The sequence below is a fragment of the Coregonus lavaretus genome, assembly GCF_964263955.1.
Source record: "Coregonus lavaretus genome assembly, contig: HAP1_SCAFFOLD_2744, whole genome shotgun sequence".
NCBI classification, from domain to species: Eukaryota; Metazoa; Chordata; class Actinopteri; order Salmoniformes; family Salmonidae; genus Coregonus; species Coregonus lavaretus.
The window spans coordinates 35042-58647 of NW_028162965.1; the positions used below are offsets into that span (position 1 = coordinate 35042).

At 50.9% G+C, this 23606-nt stretch overlaps 2 protein-coding genes across 2 annotated transcripts in view; one reads left to right on the forward strand and one right to left on the reverse strand.

Moving 5' to 3' along the window:
- Positions 1–8162: 8162 nt before the first annotated feature.
- LOC311118640 (structural maintenance of chromosomes protein 2-like) lies at positions 8163–10817 on the forward strand. The gene is made up of 4 exons (XM_084193431.1): positions 8163–8274; positions 8966–9126; positions 10041–10188; positions 10370–10817. The coding sequence occupies exons 1-4, from the start codon at positions 8170–8172 to the stop codon at positions 10553–10555; spliced, it is 600 nt and encodes a 199-aa protein (XP_084049557.1). The 5' UTR covers positions 8163–8169; the 3' UTR covers positions 10556–10817.
- A 73-nt stretch (positions 10818–10890) lies between these two features.
- Positions 10891–23606, reverse strand: part of LOC311118638 (proteasome adapter and scaffold protein ECM29-like) — a gene marked incomplete at its 5' end in the record, with an annotated part of 29010 nt that continues 16294 nt past the window's right edge. Inside the window, 12 exons of the mRNA XM_084193429.1 lie at positions 10891–12942; positions 14352–14423; positions 15886–15980; positions 17361–17466; positions 18272–18410; positions 19153–19345; positions 19619–19662; positions 19792–20003; positions 21366–21563; positions 21911–21977; positions 22100–22191; positions 23179–23245. Coding sequence (XP_084049555.1) covers positions 12803–12942; positions 14352–14423; positions 15886–15980; positions 17361–17466; positions 18272–18410; positions 19153–19345; positions 19619–19662; positions 19792–20003; positions 21366–21563; positions 21911–21977; positions 22100–22191; positions 23179–23245 — 1425 coding nt within the window. The remainder of the gene's footprint in view (positions 12943–14351; positions 14424–15885; positions 15981–17360; positions 17467–18271; positions 18411–19152; positions 19346–19618; positions 19663–19791; positions 20004–21365; positions 21564–21910; positions 21978–22099; positions 22192–23178; positions 23246–23606) is intronic.

Consider the following 23606-nt stretch of genomic DNA (forward strand, 5'->3'; position numbering starts at 1 on the left):
AGGGGTTCAGGTCAACAGTAGTGCACTGTAAAGGGGTTCAGGTCAACAGTAGTGCACTATAAAGGGGTCCAGGTCAACAGTAGTGCACTATAAAGGGGTTCAGGTCAACAGTAGTGCACTATAAAGGGGTTCAGGTCAACAGTAGTGCACTATAAAGGGGTTCAGGTCAACAGTAGTGCACTGTAAAGGGGTTCAGGTCAACAGTAGTGCACTATAAAGGGGTTCAGGTCAACAATAGTGCACTGTAAAGGGGTTCAGGTCAACAGTAGTGCACTGTAAAGGGGTTCAGGTGTTGTTTGTTTACTATGGTGCTGTCCAATTGTAATAACCCAGCCAGCCGTCCACTGACACAATACAATACACATCATCACCACGCCTGCCCAGAGATCTGGGGCGGATTCAAGAGCGTGTGTGTGTGTTCAGAGTTGACTCCAGGGGTTGTGTTCAGGGCTGACTCTGGATGTGTCTCCGTAGTTCCTGGGCCTTGTCCCGTAGGTCAGGTCTGCTGTCTGTCTGTGTTCAGGGCTGACTCTGGATGTGTCTCCGTAGTTCCTGGGCCTTGTCCCGTAGGTCAGGTCTGCTGTCTGTCTGCAGGGTGGACAGGGAACGCTGCAGCTGCTCCCGACTCTTCCCCGAAACACACTCCCACTGACCACTCTCTGGAAAGACACACACAACCTGTCACCTTCAGGGACTAGGACAGAAAACCTGTCCCCTTCAGGGACTAGGGGAGAAAACCTGTCCCCTTCAGGGACTAGGGGAGAAAACCTGTCACCTTCAGGGACTAGGGGAGAAAACCTGTCACCTTCAGGGACTAGGGGAGAAAACCTGTCACCTTCAGGGACTAGGAGAGAAAGAGTAGAGGGAGGGAGAGGGAGGGAGAGGGAGGGAGGGGAGGGAGGGAGGGAGGGAGGGAGGGAGAGAGAGAGGGTGGAGGAGAGATCTGTCAACAAGAGAGCCATGAACATGCTGAGTCAAGCTGAGGAGAGGGTGAGTAGAGGGAGGGAGGGAGAGAGAGAGGGTGGAGGAGAGATCTGTCAACAAGAGAGCCATGAACATGCTGAGTCAAGCTGAGGAGAGGGTGAGTAGAGGGAGGGAGGGAGAGAGAGAGAGGGGGTGGAGGAGAGATCTGTCAACAAGAGAGCCATGACCATGCTGAGTCAAGCTGAGGAGAGGGTGAGTAGAGGGAGGGAGGGAGAGAGAGGGAGGGAGGGAGGGAGAGAGGGTGGAGGAGAGATCTGTCAACAAGAGAGCCATGAACATGCTGAGTCAAGCTGAGGAGAGGGTGAGTAGAGGGAGGGAGGGAGAGAGAGGGTGGAGGAGAGATCTGTCAACAAGAGAGCCATGAACATGCTGAGTCAAGCTGAGGAGAGGGTGAGTAGAGGGAGGGAGGGAGAGAGAGGGAGGGAGGGAGGGAGAGAGGGTGGAGGAGAGATCTGTCAACAAGAGAGCCATGAACATGCTGAGTCAAGCTGAGGAGAGGGTGAGTAGAGGGAGGGAGGGAGAGGGTGGAGGAGAGATCTGTCAACAAGAGAGCCATGAACATGCTGAGTCAAGCTGAGGAGAGGGTGAGTAGAGGGAGGGAGGGAGGGAGAGAGAGAGGGTGGAGGAGAGATCTGTCAACAAGAGAGCCATGAACATGCTGAGTCAAGCTGAGGAGAGGGTGAGTAGAGGGAGGGAGGGAGAGGGTGGAGGAGAGATCTGTCAACAAGAGAGCCATGAACATGCTGAGTCAAGCTGAGGAGAGGGTGAGTAGAGGGAGGGAGGGAGAGAGAGAGGGTGGAGGAGAGATCTGTCAACAAGAGAGCCATGAACATGCTGAGTCAAGCTGAGGAGAGGGTGAGTAGAGGGAGGGAGGGAGGGAGGGAGAGGGTGGAGGAGAGATCTGTCAACAAGAGAGCCATGAACATGTTGAGTCAAGCTGAGGAGAGGGTGAGTAGAGGGAGGGAGAGAGGGTGGAGGAGAGATCTGTCAACAAGAGAGCCATGAACATGCTGAGTCAAGCTGAGGAGAGGGTGAGTAGAGGGAGGGAGGGAGGGAGGGAGGGAGAGGGTGGAGGAGAGATCTGTCAACAAGAGAGCCATGAACATGTTGAGTCAAGCTGAGGAGAGGGTGAGTAGAGGGAGGGAGGGAGGGAGGGAGAGAGGGTGGAGGAGAGATCTGTCAACAAGAGAGCCATGAACATGCTGAGTCAAGCTGAGGAGAGGGTGAGTAGAGGGAGGGAGGGAGGGAGGGAGGGAGAGGGTGGAGGAGAGATCTGTCAACAAGAGAGCCATGAACATGTTGAGTCAAGCTGAGGAGAGGGTGAGTAGAGGGAGGGAGGGAGGGAGAGAGGGTGGAGGAGAGATCTGTCAACAAGAGAGCCATGAACATGCTGAGTCAAGCTGAGGAGAGGGTGAGTAGAGGGAGGGAGGGAGGGAGGGAGAGGGTGGAGGAGAGATCTGTCAACAAGAGAGCCATGAACATGCTGAGTCAAGCTGAGGAGAGGGTGAGTAGAGGGAGGGAGGGAGGGAGGGAGAGGGTGGAGGAGAGATCTGTCAACAAGAGAGCCATGAACATGTTGAGTCAAGCTGAGGAGAGGGTGAGTAGAGGGAGGGAGGGAGGGAGAGAGGGTGGAGGAGAGATCTGTCAACAAGAGAGCCATGAACATGCTGAGTCAAGCTGAGGAGAGGGTGAGTAGAGGGAGGGAGGGAGGGAGGGAGAGGGTGGAGGAGAGATCTGTCAACAAGAGAGCCATGAACATGTTGAGTCAAGCTGAGGAGAGGGTGAGTAGAGGGAGGGAGAGAGGGTGGAGGAGAGATCTGTCAACAAGAGAGCCATGAACATGCTGAGTCAAGCTGAGGAGAGGGTGAGTAGAGGGAGGGAGGGAGGGAGGGAGAGGGTGGAGGAGAGATCTGTCAACAAGAGAGCCATGAACATGCTGAGTCAAGCTGAGGAGAGGGTGAGTAGAGGGAGGGAGGGAGGGAGGGAGAGGGTGGAGGAGAGATCTGTCAACAAGAGAGCCATGAACATGCTGAGTCAAGCTGAGGAGAGGGTGAGTAGAGGGAGGGAGGGAGAGAGAGGGAGGGAGGGAGGGAGAGAGGGTGGAGGAGAGATCTGTCAACAAGAGAGCCATGAACATGCTGAGTCAAGCTGAGGAGAGGGTGAGTAGAGGGAGGGAGGGAGAGGGTGGAGGAGAGATCTGTCAACAAGAGAGCCATGAACATGCTGAGTCAAGCTGAGGAGAGGGTGAGTAGAGGGAGGGAGGGAGGGAGAGAGAGAGGGTGGAGGAGAGATCTGTCAACAAGAGAGCCATGAACATGCTGAGTCAAGCTGAGGAGAGGGTGAGTAGAGGGAGGGAGGGAGGGAGAGAGGGTGGAGGAGAGATCTGTCAACAAGAGAGCCATGAACATGCTGAGTCAAGCTGAGGAGAGGGTGAGTAGAGGGAGGGAGGGAGGGAGGGAGAGGGTGGAGGAGAGATCTGTCAACAAGAGAGCCATGAACATGCTGAGTCAAGCTGAGGAGAGGGTGAGTAGAGGGAGGGAGGGAGGGAGGGAGAGGGTGGAGGAGAGATCTGTCAACAAGAGAGCCATGAACATGTTGAGTCAAGCTGAGGAGAGGGTGAGTAGAGGGAGGGAGGGAGGGAGAGAGGGTGGAGGAGAGATCTGTCAACAAGAGAGCCATGAACATGCTGAGTCAAGCTGAGGAGAGGGTGAGTAGAGGGAGGGAGGGAGGGAGGGAGAGGGTGGAGGAGAGATCTGTCAACAAGAGAGCCATGAACATGTTGAGTCAAGCTGAGGAGAGGGTGAGTAGAGGGAGGGAGGGAGGGAGAGAGGGTGGAGGAGAGATCTGTCAACAAGAGAGCCATGAACATGCTGAGTCAAGCTGAGGAGAGGGTGAGTAGAGGGAGGGAGGGAGGGAGGGAGAGGGTGGAGGAGAGATCTGTCAACAAGAGAGCCATGAACATGCTGAGTCAAGCTGAGGAGAGGGTGAGTAGAGGGAGGGAGGGAGGGAGGGAGAGGGTGGAGGAGAGATCTGTCAACAAGAGAGCCATGAACATGCTGAGTCAAGCTGAGGAGAGGGTGAGTAGAGGGAGGGAGGGAGAGAGGGAGGGAGGGAGGGAGAGAGGGTGGAGGAGAGATCTGTCAACAAGAGAGCCATGAACATGCTGAGTCAAGCTGAGGAGAGGGTGAGTAGAGGGAGGGAGGGAGAGGGTGGAGGAGAGATCTGTCAACAAGAGAGCCATGAACATGCTGAGTCAAGCTGAGGAGAGGGTGAGTAGAGGGAGGGAGGGAGGGAGAGAGAGAGGGTGGAGGAGAGATCTGTCAACAAGAGAGCCATGAACATGCTGAGTCAAGCTGAGGAGAGGGTGAGTAGAGGGAGGGAGGGAGAGGGTGGAGGAGAGATCTGTCAACAAGAGAGCCATGAACATGCTGAGTCAAGCTGAGGAGAGGGTGAGTAGAGGGAGGGAGGGAGAGGGTGGAGGAGAGATCTGTCAACAAGAGAGCCATGAACATGCTGAGTCAAGCTGAGGAGAGGGTGAGTAGAGGGAGGGAGGGAGAGAGAGAGGGTGGAGGAGAGATCTGTCAACAAGAGAGCCATGAACATGCTGAGTCAAGCTGAGGAGAGGGTGAGTAGAGGGAGGGAGGGAGGGAGGGAGAGGGTGGAGGAGAGATCTGTCAACAAGAGAGCCATGAACATGTTGAGTCAAGCTGAGGAGAGGGTGAGTAGAGGGAGGGAGGGAGGGAGGGAGAGGGTGGAGGAGAGATCTGTCAACAAGAGAGCCATGAACATGTTGAGTCAAGCTGAGGAGAGGGTGAGTAGAGGGAGGGAGGGAGGGAGGGAGAGAGGGTGGAGGAGAGATCTGTCAACAAGAGAGCCATGAACATGCTGAGTCAAGCTGAGGAGAGGGTGAGTAGAGGGAGGGAGGGAGGGAGGGAGAGGGTGGAGGAGAGATCTGTCAACAAGAGAGCCATGAACATGTTGAGTCAAGCTGAGGAGAGGGTGAGTAGAGGGAGGGAGGGAGGGAGAGAGGGTGGAGGAGAGATCTGTCAACAAGAGAGCCATGAACATGCTGAGTCAAGCTGAGGAGAGGGTGAGTAGAGGGAGGGAGGGAGGGAGGGAGGGAGAGGGTGGAGGAGAGATCTGTCAACAAGAGAGCCATGAACATGTTGAGTCAAGCTGAGGAGAGGGTGAGTAGAGGGAGGGAGGGAGGGAGGAGAGGGTGGAGGAGAGATCTGTCAACAAGAGAGCCATGAACATGCTGAGTCAAGCTGAGGAGAGGGTGAGTAGAGGGAGGGAGGGAGGGAGGGAGAGGGTGGAGGAGAGATCTGTCAACAAGAGAGCCATGAACATGCTGAGTCAAGCTGAGGAGAGGGTGAGTAGAGGGAGGGAGGGAGGGAGGGAGAGGGTGGAGGAGAGATCTGTCAACAAGAGAGCCATGAACATGTTGAGTCAAGCTGAGGAGAGGGTGAGTAGAGGGAGGGAGGGAGGGAGAGAGGGTGGAGGAGAGATCTGTCAACAAGAGAGCCATGAACATGCTGAGTCAAGCTGAGGAGAGGGTGAGTAGAGGGAGGGAGGGAGGGAGGGAGAGGGTGGAGGAGAGATCTGTCAACAAGAGAGCCATGAACATGTTGAGTCAAGCTGAGGAGAGGGTGAGTAGAGGGAGGGAGAGAGGGTGGAGGAGAGATCTGTCAACAAGAGAGCCATGAACATGCTGAGTCAAGCTGAGGAGAGGGTGAGTAGAGGGAGGGAGGGAGGGAGGGAGAGGGTGGAGGAGAGATCTGTCAACAAGAGAGCCATGAACATGCTGAGTCAAGCTGAGGAGAGGGTGAGTAGAGGGAGGGAGGGAGGGAGGGAGAGGGTGGAGGAGAGATCTGTCAACAAGAGAGCCATGAACATGCTGAGTCAAGCTGAGGAGAGGGTGAGTAGAGGGAGGGAGGGAGGGAGAGGGTGAGTAGAGGGAGGGAGGGAGAGAGAGGGTGGAGGAGAGATCTGTCAACAAGAGAGCCATGAACATGTTGAGTCAAGCTGAGGAGAGGGTGAGTAGAGGGAGGGAGGGAGAGAGAGGGTGGAGGACAGATCTGTCAACAAGAGAGCCATGAACATGTTGAGTCAAGCTGAGGAGAGGGTGAGTAGAGGGAGGGAGGGAGAGAGAGAGAGGGTGGAGGAGAGATCTGTCAACAAGAGAGCCATGGACATGTTGAGTCAAGCTGAGGAGAGGGTGAGTAGAGGGAGGGAGGGGGAGAGAGGGTGGAGGAGAGATCTGTCAACAAGAGAGCCATGAACATGTTGAGTCAAGCTGAGGAGAGGGTGAGTAGAGGGAGGGAGGGAGAGAGGGTGGAGGAGAGATCTGTCAACAAGAGAGCCATGAACATGTTGAGTCAAGCTGAGGAGAGGGTGAGTAGAGGGAGGGAGGGAGAGAGAGGGTGGAGGAGAGATCTGTCAACAAGAGAGCCATGAACATGTTGAGTCAAGCTGAGGAGAGGGTGAGTAGAGGGAGGGAGGGAGGGAGGGAGGGAGAGAGAGAGGGTGGAGGAGAGATCTGTCAACAAGAGAGCCATGAACATGTTGAGTCAAGCTGAGGAGAGGGTGAGTAGAGGGAGGGAGGGAGGGAGGGAGAGAGGGTGGAGGAGAGATCTGTCAACAAGAGAGCCATGAACATGTTGAGTCAAGCTGAGGAGAGGGTGAGTAGAGGGAGGGAGGGAGAGAGGGAGGGAGGGAGGGAGGGAGAGAGGGTGGAGGAGAGATCTGTCAACAAGAGAGCCATGAACATGTTGAGTCAAGCTGAGGAGAGGGTGAGTAGAGGGAGGGAGGGAGAGAGGGAGGGAGAGAGAGGGTGGAGGAGAGATCTGTCAACAAGAGAGCCATGAACATGTTGAGTCAAGCTGAGGAGAGGGTGAGTAGAGGGAGGGAGGGAGGGAGGGAGGGAGGGAGAGAGGGTGGAGGAGAGATCTGTCAACAAGAGAGCCATGAACATGTTGAGTCAAGCTGAGGAGAGGGTGAGTAGAGGGAGGGAGGGAGGGAGGGAGGGTGGAGGAGAGATCTGTCAACAAGAGAGCCATGAACATGTTGAGTCAAGCTGAGGAGAGGGTGAGTAGAGGGAGGGAGGGAGAGAGGGTGGAGGAGAGATCTGTCAACAAGAGAGCCATGAACATGTTGAGTCAAGCTGAGGAGAGGGAGGGAGGGAGAGAGGGAGAGAGAGGGTGGAGGAGAGATCTGTCAACAAGAGAGCCATGAACATGCTGAGTCAAGCTGAGGAGAGGGTGAGTAGAGGGAGGGAGGGAGGGAGAGAGAGGGAGAGAGGGTGGAGGAGAGATCTGTCAACAAGAGAGCCATGGACATGTTGAGTCAAGCTGAGGAGAGGGTGAGTAGAGGGAGGGAGGGAGAGAGAGGGTGGAGGAGAGATCTGTCAACAAGAGAGCCATGAACATGCTGAGTCAAGCTGAGGAGAGGGTGAGTAGAGGGAGGGAGGGAGAGAGAGAGAGGGTGGAGGAGAGATCTGTCAACAAGAGAGCCATGAACATGTTGAGTCAAGCTGAGGAGAGGGTGAGTAGAGGGAGGGAGGGAGAGAGAGAGAGGGTGGAGGAGAGATCTGTCAACAAGAGAGCCATGAACATGTTGAGTCAAGCTGAGGAGAGGGTGAGTAGAGGGAGGGAGGGAGGGAGAGAGAGAGGGTGGAGGAGAGATCTGTCAACAAGAGAGCCATGAACATGTTGAGTCAAGCTGAGGAGAGGGTGGGAGGGAGAGAGAGAGAGAGGGTGGAGGAGAGATCTGTCAACAAGAGAGCCATGAACATGCTGAGTCAAGCTGAGGAGAGGGTGAGTGGAGGGAGAGAGAGAGGGTGGAGGAGAGATCTGTCAACAAGAGAGCCATGAACATGCTGAGTCAAGCTGAGGGTGAGTAGAGGGAGGGAGGGAGAGAGGGAGAGGGAGGGAGGGAGAGAGAGAGAGAGAGAGAGAGGGTGGAGGAGAGATCTGTCAACAAGTGAGCCAGGGACATGTTGAGTCAAGCTGAGGAGAGGTTGTGTGTGTGTGTTACCTTTTGGATCTTGGGCTCTTCTTGAGGTTCTGTCAGATTTCAATAGGTAATGGTAGCACCCTTTTGATATGATTGGAGGAGAGTTGAGAACGTGACCCGTGACCCTATTTTGACCTAACTCCCCCTTCCATCCATCAGTATAATGACCTGATGAAGAAGAAGAGGATCGTGGAGAATGACAAGTCGAAGATCCTCCAGACCATCGAGGAGCTGGACCAGAAGAAGAAGGAGGCCCTCAACATCGCCTGGCAGAAGGTCTGTCTCTGTCTGTCTGGCAGAAGGTCTGTCTCTGTCTGTCTGGCAGAAGGTCTGTCTCTGTCTGCCTGGCAGAAGGTCTGTCTGTCTCGGTCTGCCTGGCAGAAGGTCTGTCTGTCTGTCATGTGTGTGTTTGAAAAATGTCTAATGATACAGGACCATTTTGATGTGAAATCAGTAAAAAATTGTGGTAGACTGTGTTAGCCCTCTGAGCCAAAGCCTAGACATTATTTCATCACAAGACTGTGTTAGCCCTTTGAGCCAAAGCCTAGACATTATTTCTAGGAGCTAACAGGAGCTAAGTCTTCGGGTTTCTGGCAAAGTGACTCATCAAACCACCTCATTACACTCCTCTCCCTTTCTCTCCTTTCTCTCTCTCCTCTCCCTTTCTCTCTCTCTCCTCTCCCTTTCTCTCTCTCTCTTTCTCTCTCCTCTATTTCTCTCTCCTCTCCCTTTCTCTCTCTCTCTTTCTCTCTCTCTCTTTCTCTCTCCTCTATTTCTCTCTCCTCTCTTTTTCTCTCCTCTATTTATCTCTCTCCTCTCCCTTTTTCTCTCTCCTCTATTTATCTCTCTCTCCTCTATTTATCTCTCTCTCCTCTCCCTTTCTCTATTTATCTCTCTCTCCTCTCCCTCTTTCTCCTCTATGTATCTCTCTCTCCTCTCTCTCTCCTCTAATTATCTCTGTCTCCAGGTGAATAAAGACTTTGGTAGTATCTTCTCCACCCTGCTGCCGGGGGCTGATGCCCGCCTGGCCCCCCCTGAAGGCTGTGGGGCCCTGGAGGGCCTGGAGTTCAAGGTGGCTCTGGGAAACACATGGAAGGAGAACCTCACTGAACTCAGCGGAGGACAGCGGTATGGGGAGCTGGATTTAATCATTCACTTATTGGTTATTGATTATCTATTGACACCCGCATTAGTATTGTGTGTGACTTGTGCTACTAAAGGCTGTGTTTACCCAAATCAGCTCTGAAAAAGAGATGATATGATTGATCAAATTGACCAATTAGTGGGAAAAAAATCAGAATTGGGCTGCCTGTGCAAACGCAGCCAAAAGGTGTCCAAGGTCAGATGATTGATCAGACAGCTCTATTGATTGGCTAGTGATCATTAACACCAGCTTTGATTGATTCTGTTGAAGGGTCCTCAGTTGCCGAACCATTAACAGTGTGTATTGTAACTGTGTGTGTGTTGTTAGTATGTGTGTGTATTGTAACTGTGTGTGTGTAGTTAGTATGTGTGTGTATTGTAACTGTGTGTGTGTTGCAGGTCTCTGGTAGCTCTGTCTCTGATCCTGGCTGTATTGTAACTGTGTGTGTGTTGCAGGTCTCTGGTAGCTCTGTCTCTGATCCTGGCTGTATTGTAACTGTGTGTGTGTTGCAGGTCTCTGGTAGCTCTGTCTCTGATCCTGGCTGTATTGTAACTGTGTGTATAGTTAGTATTGTGTGTGTGTGTATTGTAACTGTGTGTGTGTTGTTAGTATGTGTGTGTATAGTTAGTATGTGTGTGTATTGTAACTGTGTGTGTATTGTTAGTATGTGTGTGTATTGTAACTGTGTGTGTATTGTAACTGTGTGTGTGTTGTTAGTATGTGTGTGTGTTGTTAGTATGTGTGTGTATTGTAACTGTGTGTATAGTTAGTATGTGTGTGTATTGTAACTGTGTGTATAGTTAGTATGTGTGTGTATTGTAACTGTGTGTGTATTGTAACTGTGTGTATAGTTAGTATGTGTGTGTGTGTGTGTATTGTAACTGTGTGTGTGTTGCAGGTCTCTGGTAGCTCTGTCTCTGATCCTGGCCATGCTGCTGTTTAAACCAGCTCCTATCTACATATTGGATGAGGTGGATGCTGCCCTGGACCTCTCTCACACGCAGAATATAGGACAGATGCTGAGGACACACTTCACACACTCCCAGGTAACACACACACACACACCTGTCCTACACACACACCTGTCCTACACACACACCTGTCCTACACACACACCTGTCCCACACACACACCTGCCATATAAAGTAACCTAATAGAACCCACTTTATAATGGCTACATTTCATAAATGTCTTTGTCTCACCTAAAGCCGTTTCTCCTCTCCTCAGTTTGTGGTGGTGTCTCTGAAGGATGGCATGTTCACCAACGCCAACGTTCTGTTCAAGACCAAGTTCGTAGACGGGGTGTCCGCCGTGTCCCGTACCACCCAGGCCCAACCAGACCAGAACCAGACCCACAAGGGACAGCGACAAGGCCCGTCTCAAAGGCCGCAGGCACGAAAAACTCACCGCTAACGTCTGTAGCTAGGGAGGGGCTTACTGATGCTAGAGGTTTCTACGTGTCTGTTTTGGGTTCATCACCAAAGCGTTTCTATGGTTATTTTGCTGTCCATTCCACTAGCCAGGGAGCTAGCCTTTTGGCTTAACATAATGAAACCTAAATATATGGCAATTATACTTTTGTCTGTGTGTCTGAAATCTACTGTTCCGCACCATATGTGAGTATTTTAATGTCTGTTACTTTCTTCACTGTCTTGGGGGGGAGGGACATGTTTCTACAGCGGAATTTGTAATCCAGTAAATGTGTTTCTGTTTAAAATAAAGCTGCTTTCACATAAAGACCATCTTGTCAGTTTGAACTTTTTATTAGTAGTTTAAAACCAAATAATGACTCCTCAAAGCTCCAGGTAATTTTTTATTTCATTTAGGGGACAAATTCACAAGAATTACACACCTCCCTCTCACACCACTGTCCATTGTTGGGTTATCAACGTTTCTGAAAAAATATTTTTTACACCGTTTTTGTTTTAAACATGCAAACTGGGGGGAGGGAGAGAAGTAAACACCAGATCAGACAGAAACATCCCTTAAATCACTGGTCACCAACTCCAGTCCTGAAGAGCTCTTGCTCCAACCCAGCACTAACGTTAACTATCAAGACCCGTGCTTGACTTGGGCAGGAGCTCAAATGTCCTACTGCTGGACTCCTGCACCTAAATATAAACCGTACCGGCACCTGTTTCAGTCCAAGTCAAGTTCTGATCCAAACCAGATGTTGGTGCTGGGTTGGAGTAAAAGCCTACACCCACCCAGTAGATCAGGGGTGTCAAACTCATTCCGCGGAGGGCCGTGTCCGCAGGTTTCTCCTTTCAGTGAAGACGTAGACAACCAGGTGAGGGGAGCTCTTGACTCATTTAGTGACCTTTAATTCATCAATCAAAGTACAAGCGAAAACCCACAAGACACTCCTCCGCCCTCCGCCGAATGAGTCGAAACACGTTCCGGTAGGTTGTTGATGTGTTGGCTAGTACTGGGCTGGAACAAAACCCTGCTCACACAGTCGCGCTCCAGGACCAGGGCGTCGACAACCAATGTGTTAAATAAAGTTGCAGTATCATCCTTGGTTACGTCCCAATATGGCCCCCATCTTCCCACTAGTAGGGTATAGGGTGCCATTTGGGATGTCCACTAGTAGGTCTGTACTGGCTGCAGCCAGCAGAGAAAGAAGGAACCTGTTTAGGAGCCGTTACACAGCACCCTATTCCCTCTATCTGGGTTCCCAAACTGGCGGTGACTATCTGGCCCCTCGAGTATATAAAAAAAAGTTTTTTTGGTTTGACATAAGACTAAAAACCAGCTCCAAGTGATTTTAATTTAGGAAATCTGTTCCGAAGCCTAAGAGATGTATGTGATCGTATACAAAACGTAAGCAAGGTTTGAAATGATTGTTTCGGTCAAATTATTATATCAGTTCGGTCTACTAGGCCACCCGACCATCCGCTCAAGAAAAAAAAAGAAATAAAAATCGTCCCGCGGCTGAATCTAGTTGATACCTGGACTATATAGTGCACTACTTTAGACCAGAGAGTCCTATCGGACCTGGTCAACAGTAGTGCACTATAAAGGGGTTCAGGTCAACAGTAGTGCACTATAAAGGGGTTCAGGTCAACAGTAGTGCACTGTAAAGGGGTTCAGGTCAACAGTAGTGCACTATAAAGGGGTTCAGGTCAACAGTAGTGCACTATAAAGGGGTTCAGGTCAACAGTAGTGCACTGTAAAGGGGTTCAGGTCAACAGTAGTGCACTGTAAAGGGGTTCAGGTCAACAGTAGTGCACTATAAAGGGGTTCAGGTCAACAGTAGTGCACTATAAAGGGGTTCAGGTCAACAGTAGTGCACTATAAAGGGGTTCAGGTCAACAGTAGTGCACTATAAAGGGGTTCAGGTCAACAGTAGTGCACTATAAAGGGGTTCAGGTCAACAGTAGTGCACTGTAAAGGGGTTCAGGTCAACAGTAGTGCACTATAAAGGGGTTCAGGTCAACAGTAGTGCACTGTAAAGGGAATCGGGTGTTGTTTGTTTACTATGGTGCTGTCCAATTGTAATAACCCAGCCAGCCGTCCACTGACACAATACAATACACATCATCACCACGCCTGCCCAGAGATCTGGGGCGGATTCAAGAGTGTGTGTGTGTGTGTGTGTGTGTGTGTGTGTGTGTGTGTGTGTGTGTGTGGGTTCAGAGTTGACTCCAGGGGTTGTGTTCAGGGCTGACTCTGGATGTGTCTCCGTAGTTCCTGGGCCTTGTCCCGTAGGTCAGGTCTGCTGTCTGTCTGCAGGGTGGACAGGGAACGCTGCAGCTGCTCACGACTCTTCCCCGAAACACACTCCCACTGGCCACTCTCTGGAACGACATACACAACCTGTCACCTTCAGGGACTAGGGGAGAAAACCTGTCCCCTTCAGGGACTAGGGGAGAAAACCTGTCCCCTTCAGGGACTAGGACAGAAAACCTGTCCCCTTCAGGGACTAGGGGAGAAAACCTGTCACCTTCAGGGACTAGGGGAGAAAACCTGTCCCCTTCAGGGACTAGGGGAGAAAACCTGTTCCCTTCAGGGACTAGGGGAGAAAACCTGTCACCTTCAGGGACTAGGGGAGAAAACCTGTCACCTTCAGGGACTAGGGGAGAAAACCTGTCCCCTTCAGGGACTAGGGGAGAAAACCTGTCCCCTTCAGGGACTAGGGGAGAAAACCTGTCACCTTCAGGGACTAGGGGAGAAAACCTGTCACCTTCAGGGACTAGGGGAGAAAACCTGTCACCTTCAGGGACTAGGGGAGAAAACCTGTCCCCTTCAGGGACTAGGGGAGAAAACCTGTCCCCTTCAGGGACTAGGGGAGAAAACCTGTCACCTTCAGGGACTAGGGGAGAAAACCTGTCCCCTTCAGGGACTAGGGGAGAAAACCTGTCACCTTCAGGGACTAGGGGAGAAAACCTGTCACCTTCAGGGACTAGGGGAGAAAACCTGTCCCCTTCAGGGACTAGGGGAGAAAACCTGTCCCCTTCAGGGACTAGGGGAGAAAACCTGTCCCCTTCAGGGACTAGGGGAGAAAACATTTTCAAACAGAAGATGTAGCAGTGCTCATGTATGTATTTTGTTCTCAAACGTTCGCTCAGGTTTGAGTAAAATGACACCTAGACATTTTTACTCATAGCTTCAAAATGGGCTCAAACGTACTCCTATATTCAAGGCATGAAAGGTCATGAAGTTCAAGTCCTGCAGACTGGTGCGTTTACTTAAAAAGGTCAAACAACGTTTGTGTTAAAGACACCTTTAGAAGAGTTCATAGAGATGTGGGAGTAGTAATTTAGCACAGCAGAAAGACAGCAGAAAGACAGCAGAAAGACGTAGAAAGACAGCAGAAAGACAGCAGAAAGACAGCAGAAAGACAGCAGAAAGACAGCTGAAAGACAGTAGAAAGACAGAACGACTGCTGAAAGACAGCAGAAAGACAGCAGAAAGACAGCAGAAAGACAGTAGAAAGACAGCTGAAAGACAGTAGAAAGACAGAACGACTGCTGAAAGACAGTAGAAAGACAGCAGAAAGACAGTAGAAAGACAGCAGAAAGACAGTAGAAAGACAGCTGAAAGACAGCTGAAAGACAGCAGAAAGACAGCAGAAAGACAGCTGAAAGACAGCAGAAAGACAGCTGAAAGACAGCAGAAAGACAGTAGAAAGACAGCAGAAAGACAGTAGAAAGACAGCTGAAAGACAGCTGAACGACGGCTGAAAGACAGCTGAACGACGGCTTACCTCCGGTCCTCTTCACCAGTAGTTCCACAACAGACAGCGCTTCGGTCCTCACAGAGGAGTAACTCTTATTCTCTACAGGAGGAAACATTTTTAAAATAACATTGTGAATCTTTCTAATAAAAAAAAACATCTACGATCGGTTTCCCACACCCAGATTAAACCTAGTCCTGGACTAAAAATCATGGCTTACTCAAAAAGAGATTATCTCCACTGAAATACATTTTTACTTCAGGAATAGGATCAGGGAAATCAGTCCCTTCTGAAGATGTTTCGCTCCTCAGAAGGTCTTACCTAGTCGGAAGGTGAGAGCAGTGTGGAGGTCTTACCTAGTGGGTATGTGAGAGCAGTGTGGAGGTCTTACCTAGTGGGAATGTGAGAGCAGTGTGGAGGTCTTACCTAGTGGGTACGTGAGAGCAGTGTGGAGGTCTTACCTAGTCGGTATGTGAGAGCAGTGTGGCGGTCTTACCTAGTGGGAATGTGAGAGCAGTGTGGAGGTCTTACCTAGTGGGAATGTGAGAGCAGTGTGGCGGTCTTACCTAGTGGGTACGTGAGAGCAGTGTGGCGGTCTTACCTAGTGGGAATGTGAGAGCAGTGTGGAGGTCTTACCTAGTGGGAATGTGAGAGCAGTGTGGCGGTCTTACCTAGTCGGTACGTGAGCGCAGTGTGGAGGTCTTACCTAGTGGGAATGTGAGAGCAGTGTGGCGGTCTTACCTAGTGGGTATGTGAGAGCAGTGTGGCGGTCTTACCTAGTGGGTATGTGAGAGCAGTGTGGAGGTCTTACCTAGTCGGTACGTGAGAGCAGTGTGGAGGTCTTACCTAGTGGGTATGTGAGAGCAGTGTGGAGGTCTTACCTAGTGGGAATGTGAGAGCAGTGTGGAGGTCTTACCTAGTGGGAATGTGAGAGCAGTGTGGAGGTCTTACCTAGTCGGTACGTCTTACCTAGTGGGTATGTGAGAGCAGTGTGGAGGTCTTACCTAGTGGGAATGTGAGAGCAGTGTGGAGGTCTTACCTAGTGGGAATGTGAGAGCAGTGTGGAGGTCTTACCTAGTGGGTATGTGAGAGCAGTGTGGCGGTCTTACCTAGTCCGTATGTGAGAGCAGTGTGGAGGTCTTACCTAGTGGGTATGTGAGAGCAGTGTGGCGGTCTTACCTAGTCAGTATGCGAGAGCAGTTTGGAGGTCTTACCGAGTGGGTATGTGAGAGCAGTGGGGAGGTCTTACTTAGTGGGTATGTGAGAGCAGTGGGGAGGTCTTACTTAGTGGGTATGTGAGAGCAGTGTGGAGGTCTTACCTAGTGGGTATGTGAGAGCAGTGTGGAGGTCTTACCTAGTGGGAAGGTGAGAGCAGTGTGGAGGTCTTACCTAGTGGGTATGTGAGAGCAGTGTGGAGGTCTTACCTAGTGGGTATGTGAGAGCAGTGTGGAGGTCTTACCTAGTGGGTATGTGAGAGCAGTGTGGAGGTCTTACCTAGTGGGTATGTGAGAGCAGTGTGGAGGTCTTACCTAGTGGGAAGGTGAGAGCAGTGTGGCGGTCTTACCTAGTGGGAAGGTGAGAGCGCTGCATGTCTCTGTGAGGATAAGGGACAGGGCTGTGAAGTTCTGGTTGTCTTTCTCTTTCTCCAACAGTAGCAACCTACACAGGAAGGAACACCAAGACTACATCCTTATCAATCATTCAAAAGGAGAACAACATGAACCAGTCAAATGGGAGTCGGAAAGAAAATAATAGTCATGAAGTAGCTCCACCTTGCCCTCTGATTGGCTAGAGGAAGTAGCTCCACCTTGCCCTCTGATTGGCTAGAGGAAGTAGCTCCACCTTGCCCTCTGATTGGCTAGACATATGTTTTAAGTCTTTCAGATCTCCATAGGTGCACATGGCATAGAGCAGCTCTCTCAAACCCTCCTGTAGGTTTTAACTCCAACCCTGTTCCTGGAGAGGTACCCTCCTGTAGGTTTTAACTCCAACCCTGTTCCTGGAGAGGTTCCCTCCTGTAGGTTTTAACTCCAACCCTGTTCCTGGAGAGGTTCCCTCCTGTAGGTTTTAACTCCAACCCTGTTCCTGGAGAGGTTCCCTCCTGTAGGTTTTAACTCCAACCCTGTTCCTGGAGAGGTTCCCTCCTGTAGGTTTTAACTCCAACCCTGTTCCTGGAAAGAACCCTCCTGTAGGTTTTAACTCCAACCCTCTTCCTGGAGAGCTAACCTGTAGGTTTCCGCTCCAGCCCTAGTTGATAGTTATTAGTCAGGTTTGCCTGATTAGGGTTGGAGTTAAAACCTACAGGAGGGTATCTCTCCAGGAACAGGGTTGGAGTTAAAACCTGCAGGAGGGTACCTCTCCAGGAACATGGTTGGAGTTAAAACCTGCAGGAGGGTATCTCCAGGAACAGGGTTGGAGTTAAAACCTGCAGGAGGGAACCTCTCCAGGAACAGGGTTGGAGTTAAAACCTACAGGAGGGTATCTCTCCAGGAACAGGGTTGGAGTTAAAACCTACAGGAGGGTATCTCTCCAGGAACAGAGTTGGAGTGAAAACCTACAGGAGGGAATCTCTCCAGGAACAGGGTTGGAGTTACATTTCATGAAGCTCCCGACAAACAGTTTATTGTGCTGACGTTGCTTCCAGAGACAGTTTGGAACTCGGTAGTGAGTGTTGCAACCGAGGACAGACTATTTTTACGTGCTTCAGCACTCGGCGGTCCCGTTCTGTGAGCTTGTGTGCCCTACCACTTCGCGGCTGAGCCGTTGTTGCTCATAGACGTTTCCACTTCACAATATCAGCCCTTACAGCTGACCAGGGCAGCTCTAGCAGGGCAGAAAATTGATGAACTGACTTGTTGGAAAGTCACTGAGCTCTTCAGTATGGGCCATTCTACTGCCAACGTTCGTCTACGGAGATTGCATGGCTCTGTGCTCGATTTTATACACCTGTCAGCAAATCCACTAATTTGAAGGGGTGTCCACATACTTTTGTATATATATATATAAGTGTATGCCTTTATAGACTGTGTGTGTCCTTACCCCTGGAAGTATTCCTTCATAGACAGCAGGACCCCAACCTGGACCCTCCATGTACTGAGCTTCAACCTCTCACACATCAGACAGCACAGGTCCAATTGGAAACGCTCTGGGAACACAGGTGATATAGCATTAAACACATGTACTACAATATCATTCAAATCACTTCTGAAATAATAACCTTAGTTTGGTTTTATTGAAATTAAGACAAAAAAACTAAACAAATCTCACCCTGGGTTTGTGTGTTGCTGGGCCAGTCAGAACCTTACCCTGGGCTTGTGTGTTGTTGGGCCAGTCAGAACCTTACCCTGGGTTTGTGTGTTGTTGGGCCAGTCATAACCTTACCCTGGGTTTGTGTGTTGTTGGGCCAGTCATAACCTTACCCTGGGTCTGTGTATTGTTGGGCCAGTTAGAACCTTACCCTGGGTTTGTGTGTTGTTGGGCCAGTCATAACCTTACCCTGGGTTTGTGTGTTGTTGGGCCAGTCATAACCTTACCCTGGGTCTGTGTATTGTTGGGCCAGTTAGAACCTTACCCTGGGTTTGTGTGTTGTTGGGCCAGTCATAACCTTCTCTGGGTTTGTGTGTTGTTGGGCCAGTCAGAACCTTACCCTGGGTTTGTGTGTTGTTGGGCCAGTCAGAACCTTACCCTGGGTTTGTGTGTTTTTGGGCCAGTCAGAACCTTACCCTGGGTTTGTGTGTTGTTGGGCCAGTCAGAACCTCACCCTGGGTTTGTGTGTTGTTGGGCCAGTCAGAACCTTACCCTGGGTTTGTGTGTTGTTGGGCCAGTCAGAACCTTACCCTGGGTTTGTGTGTTGTTGGGCCAGTCAGAACCTTACCCTGGGTTTGTGTGTTGTTGGGCCAGTCAGAACCTTACCCTGGGTTTGTGTGTTGTTGGGCCAGTCAGAACCTTACCCTGGGTTTGTGTGTTTTTGGGCCAGGTCTTGCCCAGCGTCTGGAAGGCACAGAGTAGAGCTTCAGTCTGCAGCTCCTTCTCCTTCTCATCAGTATCATCATCACTATCACGCCTCAACCTCCAAGTAGCTGCAGAGTTCTGTCACACACACCATTATATTTTACACATTTGACAAATCAATAGAATACTGATGTTGCAATAAAAGAGAAAGACACACAATCTCTCTCTCTCTGTCTGTCTCTGTCTGTCTGTCTGTCTCTGTCTCTCTCTCTGTCAGTCTCTGTCTGTCTCTGTCCGTCTGTCTCTCTCTCTGTCTGTCTGTCTGTGTCTCTGTCTGTCTGTGTGTCTTTGTCTGTGTCTCTCTGTCTCTCTCTCTCTCTGTCCGTCCGCCCGCCCCGTCTCTGTCTGTTTCTGTCTCTCTCTCTATCTCTCTCTGTCCGTCCGTCCATCCGTCCGTCTCTGTCTCTCCGTGTCTCTGTCTCCCCGTGTCTCTGTCTCCCCGTGTCTCTGTCTCTCCGTGTCTCTGTCTCCCCGTGTCTCTGTCTCCCCGTGTCTCTGTCTCCCCGTGTCTCTGTCTCCCCGTGTCTCTGTCTCCCCGTGTCTCTGTCTCTCCGTGTCTCTGTCTCCCCGTGTCTCTGTCTCTCCGTGTCTCTGTCTCTCCGTGTCTCTGTCTCTCCGTGTCTCTGTCTCTCCGTGTCTCTGTCTCCCCGTGTCTCTGTCTCTCCGTGTCTCTGTCTCCCCGTGTCTCTGTCTCTCCGTGTCTCTGTCTCCCCGTGTCTCTGTCTCCCCGTGTCTCTGTCTCTCCGTGTCTCTGTCTCCCCGTGTCTCTGTCTCCCCGTGTGTCTGTCTCCCCGTGTGTCTGTCTCCGTCTCTCTCCTACCTTCTTAATGAGTGGTATGAGTATGTCGGCCATATCACTGAAGCGGTCTTCCTGTGTGGCCTGCAGGACGTCAGCAGCACAGCCCAGAGCAGCCATCTTGTAGACCAGGTTGTCTTTACGACATTCCTTCAACACCACATCTATCACCTCTGGTACACTGGGCTGGCCCGGGGCCGACTTCTGGAGCTCACCACTAAAACACATCATCATCCACAACATCATCATCTTCATCTTCATCAACATCCTCATTATCCTCATCATCCTCCTCAACATCCTCATCATCCACAACATCATCCTAATCATCATCTTCATCAACATCTTCATCAACATCCTCATTATCCTCATCATCCTCCTCAACATCCTCATCATCATCATCATCATCATCCTCCTCCTCATCACAGGGACAAGAGACAGACAGGGACTGCTCCTAGTGTTAATGGTGTTTGACGGAGAGGAGAAACCTTACCTGCACTTTGACACCACAGAGCCGATGGCGTTCAACAGCTCCTCCTGTGGACAAACAGAGAACTGGTGTGAAGACATCTGTACACAACACCAGACACACTTTGGTCAAGTTACTAACAATCTGAACACACCCCTTCCACTGACCACTCTACACACACAGGCCACCCTCCCCACCTTTCCAGTCCAGGTGCGTCCGGCCAGCCCCTGCAGCAGAGCAGACAACACCATGCCCAGGTGAGGGACCACCAGAGAACCCGTCTGTTGCTTAGCGATGGACGCCATGGCAGCCGCGCCCTGGGCCTTCATCTTCCACGACTGGGACTGTAAGGCCTTCTGGGTAATGTCGATCAGCTCCGTCATGTAGAGGCGGATGCCCCCGAAGCTTCCTGGAAGAAGACGAGAGGTCAGGGGTTGAAAGGTCAAAGTGTTTTGTCTGAGGACAAATGGGGCACCTGGTACGTCTTCCTGCCAGACACACTCTCTCTACAGAGCTTTGGTCCATAGTGACTCTCCCCCTCTCCACTGTGTGTGTTTCTCTGACCAGGTGTGTGTTTCTCTGACCAGGTGCGTGTGTTTCTCTGACCAGGTGTTTGTTTCTCTGACCAGGTGTGTGTTTCTCTGACCAGGTGCGTGTGTTTCTCTGACCAGGTGTTTGTTTCTCTGACCAGGTGTTTGTTTCTCTGACCAGGTGTGTGTTTCTCTGACCAGGTGTGTGTTTCTCTGACCAGGTGTGTGTTTCTCTGACCAGGTGTGTGTGTTTCTCTGACCAGGTGTGTGTGTTTCTCTGACCAGGTGTGTGTGTTTCTCTGACCAGGTGTGTGTGTTTCTCTGACCAGGTGTGTGTGTTTCTCTGACCAGGTGTGTGTGTTTCTCTGACCAGGTGTGTGTGTTTCTCTGACCAGGTGCGTGTGTTTCTCTGACCAGGTGCGTTTGTTTCTCTGACCAGGTGTTTGTTTCTCTGACCAGGTGTGTGTTTCTCTGACCAGGTGTGTGTTTCTCTGACCAGGTGTGTGTTTCTCTGACCAGGTGTGTGTTTCTCTGACCAGGTGTGTGTGTTTCTCTGACCAGGTGTGTGTGTTTCTCTGACCAGGTGTGTGTGTTTCTCTGACCAGGTGTGTGTGTTTCTCTGACCAGGTGTGTGTGTTTCTCTGACCAGGTGTGTGTGTTTCTCTGACCAGGTGTGTGTGTTTCTCTGACCAGGTGTGTGTGTTTCTCTGACCAGGTGTGTGTGTTTCTCTGACCAGGTGTGTGTTTCTCTGACCAGGTGTGTGTTTCTCTGACCAGGTGCGTGTGTTTCTCTGACCAGGTGTTTGTTTCTCTGACCAGGTGCGTGTGTTTCTCTGACCAGGTGCGTGTGTTTCTCTGACCAGGTGTTTGTTTCTCTGACCAGGTGTTTGTTTCTCTGACCAGGTGTGTGTTTCTCTGACCAGGTGTGTGTTTCTCTGACCAGGTGTGTGTTTCTCTGACCAGGTGTGTGTTTCTCTGACCAGGTGTGTGTTTCTCTGACCAGGTGTGTGTGTTTCTCTGACCAGGTGTGTGTGTTTCTCTGACCAGGTGTGTGTGTTTCTCTGACCAGGTGTGTGTGTTTCTCTGACCAGGTGTGTGTGTTTCTCTGACCAGGTGTGTGTTTCTCTGACCAGGTGTGTTTTTCTCTGACCAGGTGTGTGTTTCTCTGACCAGGTGTGTGTTTCTCTGACCAGGTGTGTGTTTCTCTGACCAGGTGTGTTTTTTTCTCTCTCCTCTCTCACCTGGTACGTGTTCCTGCCAGACCTCGTTCCACAGCGTGGCGTCATGGCTCTCTCCCTTCTCCTCGTCTGGTCCCGGTGCCTGGTGCATACCCAGGAAGGCTAGGGGCAGAGCTACCACCGCATGCCCCTTCAGGACATCAGGGCTGTAGTGGCTGATAGCATGGACCGTCAGGGCACACGACGACTTGTACACCGGCTCTGAGAGGGGAGCGAGAGAGGGAAACTGAGAACCCTAGAGCTATGTCAAGATCAATCATCTATAGGAGTGGTGTCCAACTCACTTCCTGGAGGGCCTGCTGCGTTTTTGTTAAACCTTTCAATTTTCAAGACCTTGACAACCAGGTGAGGAGAGTTCCTAACTAATCAACTACAAGGGCCGAGTGAATTCCCACTGACACACGGCCATCCAGGAAGTGAGCTGACACACGGCCATCCAGGAAGTGAGCTGGACACCCCTGATCTAGGGGCAGTGGCTGGTGGTTGTTTTGGGACAGTGAAATAGGAGGTGGAAGCTGAGAGGACAGATCCTGTTGCTGTTCTCTTACCTTCTTTCTCTAGATACCAGGTGTTGAGCTTCAGTAGGAGTTTCTCTACACTGCTGTCCTTCGCTGTCTGAGGAGGCACAGACAAGACAGTTAAGATTGTATTAATACAATAGTTTGGTGAATGAAACCGGTCCTGACTTCATGTTATACACACCGATGCAGTTTGTTAAATAAAACCATACTGCTCACCCTGACTAGATGTCCCAGGGCGAAGGAGAAGGCTTTCTGGACAACACTGCTACGGTCATGAATTCCATTCAGTAGGGCACTCATCAGTTTACCTGACACACACACACACACACACACACACACACACACACACACACACACACACACACACACACACACACACACACACACACACACACACACACACACACACACACACACACACACACACACACACATTAAATCAGGATTGAACATGCATGCATCATGATGGAGACTGTATAGAAGGTCCAGTCCAGGTCTGGGAAAACCGGACCATAGAAGAGAGGTTTTTGTCAACTTGTAAACACAAACCCTACTCCATTCTCCTGGCCATTTCCCTTTGGGTGTTGGCCAAACAGCAGATCTAGGATTGGTATGGTAAAGTCTCCTCCTATATATATCCACCTGGTAAAGTCTCCTCCTATATATATCCACCTGGTAAAGTCTCCTCCTATATATATCCACCTGGTAAAGTCTCCTCCTATATATATCCACCTGGTAAAGTCTCCTCCTATATATATCCACCTGGTAAAGTCTCCTCCTATATATATATCCACCTGGTAAAGTCTCCTCCTATATATATATCCACCTGAGAGTGTAACATGGTTACCTGAGTAGGGGGTGAGGTCCTGGGGACACTGGACAGTGAGAGTGTAACATGGTTACCTGAGTAGGGGGTGAGGTCCTGGGGACACTGGACAGTGAGAGTGTAACATGGTTACCTGAGTAGGGGGTGAGGTCCTGGGGACACTGGACAGTGAGAGTGTAACATGGTTACCTGAGTAGGGGGTGAGGTCCTGGGGACACTGGACAGTGAGAGTGTAACATGGTTACCTGAGTAGGGGGTGAGGTCCTGGGGACACTGGACAGTGAGAGTGTAACATGGTTACCTGAGTAGGGGGTGAGGTCCTGGGGACACTGGACAGTGAGAGTGTAACATGGTTACCTGAGTAGGGGGTGAGGTCCTGGGGACACTGGACAGTGAGAGTGTAACATGGTTACCTGAGTAGGGGGTGAGGTCCTGGGGACACTGGACAGTGAGAGTGTAACATGGTTACCTGAGTAGGGGGTGAGGTCCTGGGGACACTGGACAGTGAGGGACACGATCACGCTGGCACAACCACCCTGGAACAGGAATAACAGGTGAGTGATATTGTGACCATAATTCAGAGTGTTTGATAGTCACATGTACAGGGTGGCAGGTGTGATCGCAGGGGTACAGTGTAAATCTTACCTTGTTCACATAACTATTTCAGACCCTTTTACTATGAGACTCGAAATTGAGCTCAGGTGCATCCTGTTTCCATTGATCATCCTGGAGATGTTTCTACAACTTTGATTGGAGTCCACCTGCGGTAAATTCTATTGATTGGCCATGATTTGGAAAGGCACACACCTGTCTATATAAAAGGTCCCACAGTTGACAGTGCATGTCGAGGCACAGATCTGGGGAAGCGTACCAAAGAATTTCTGCAGCATTGAAGGT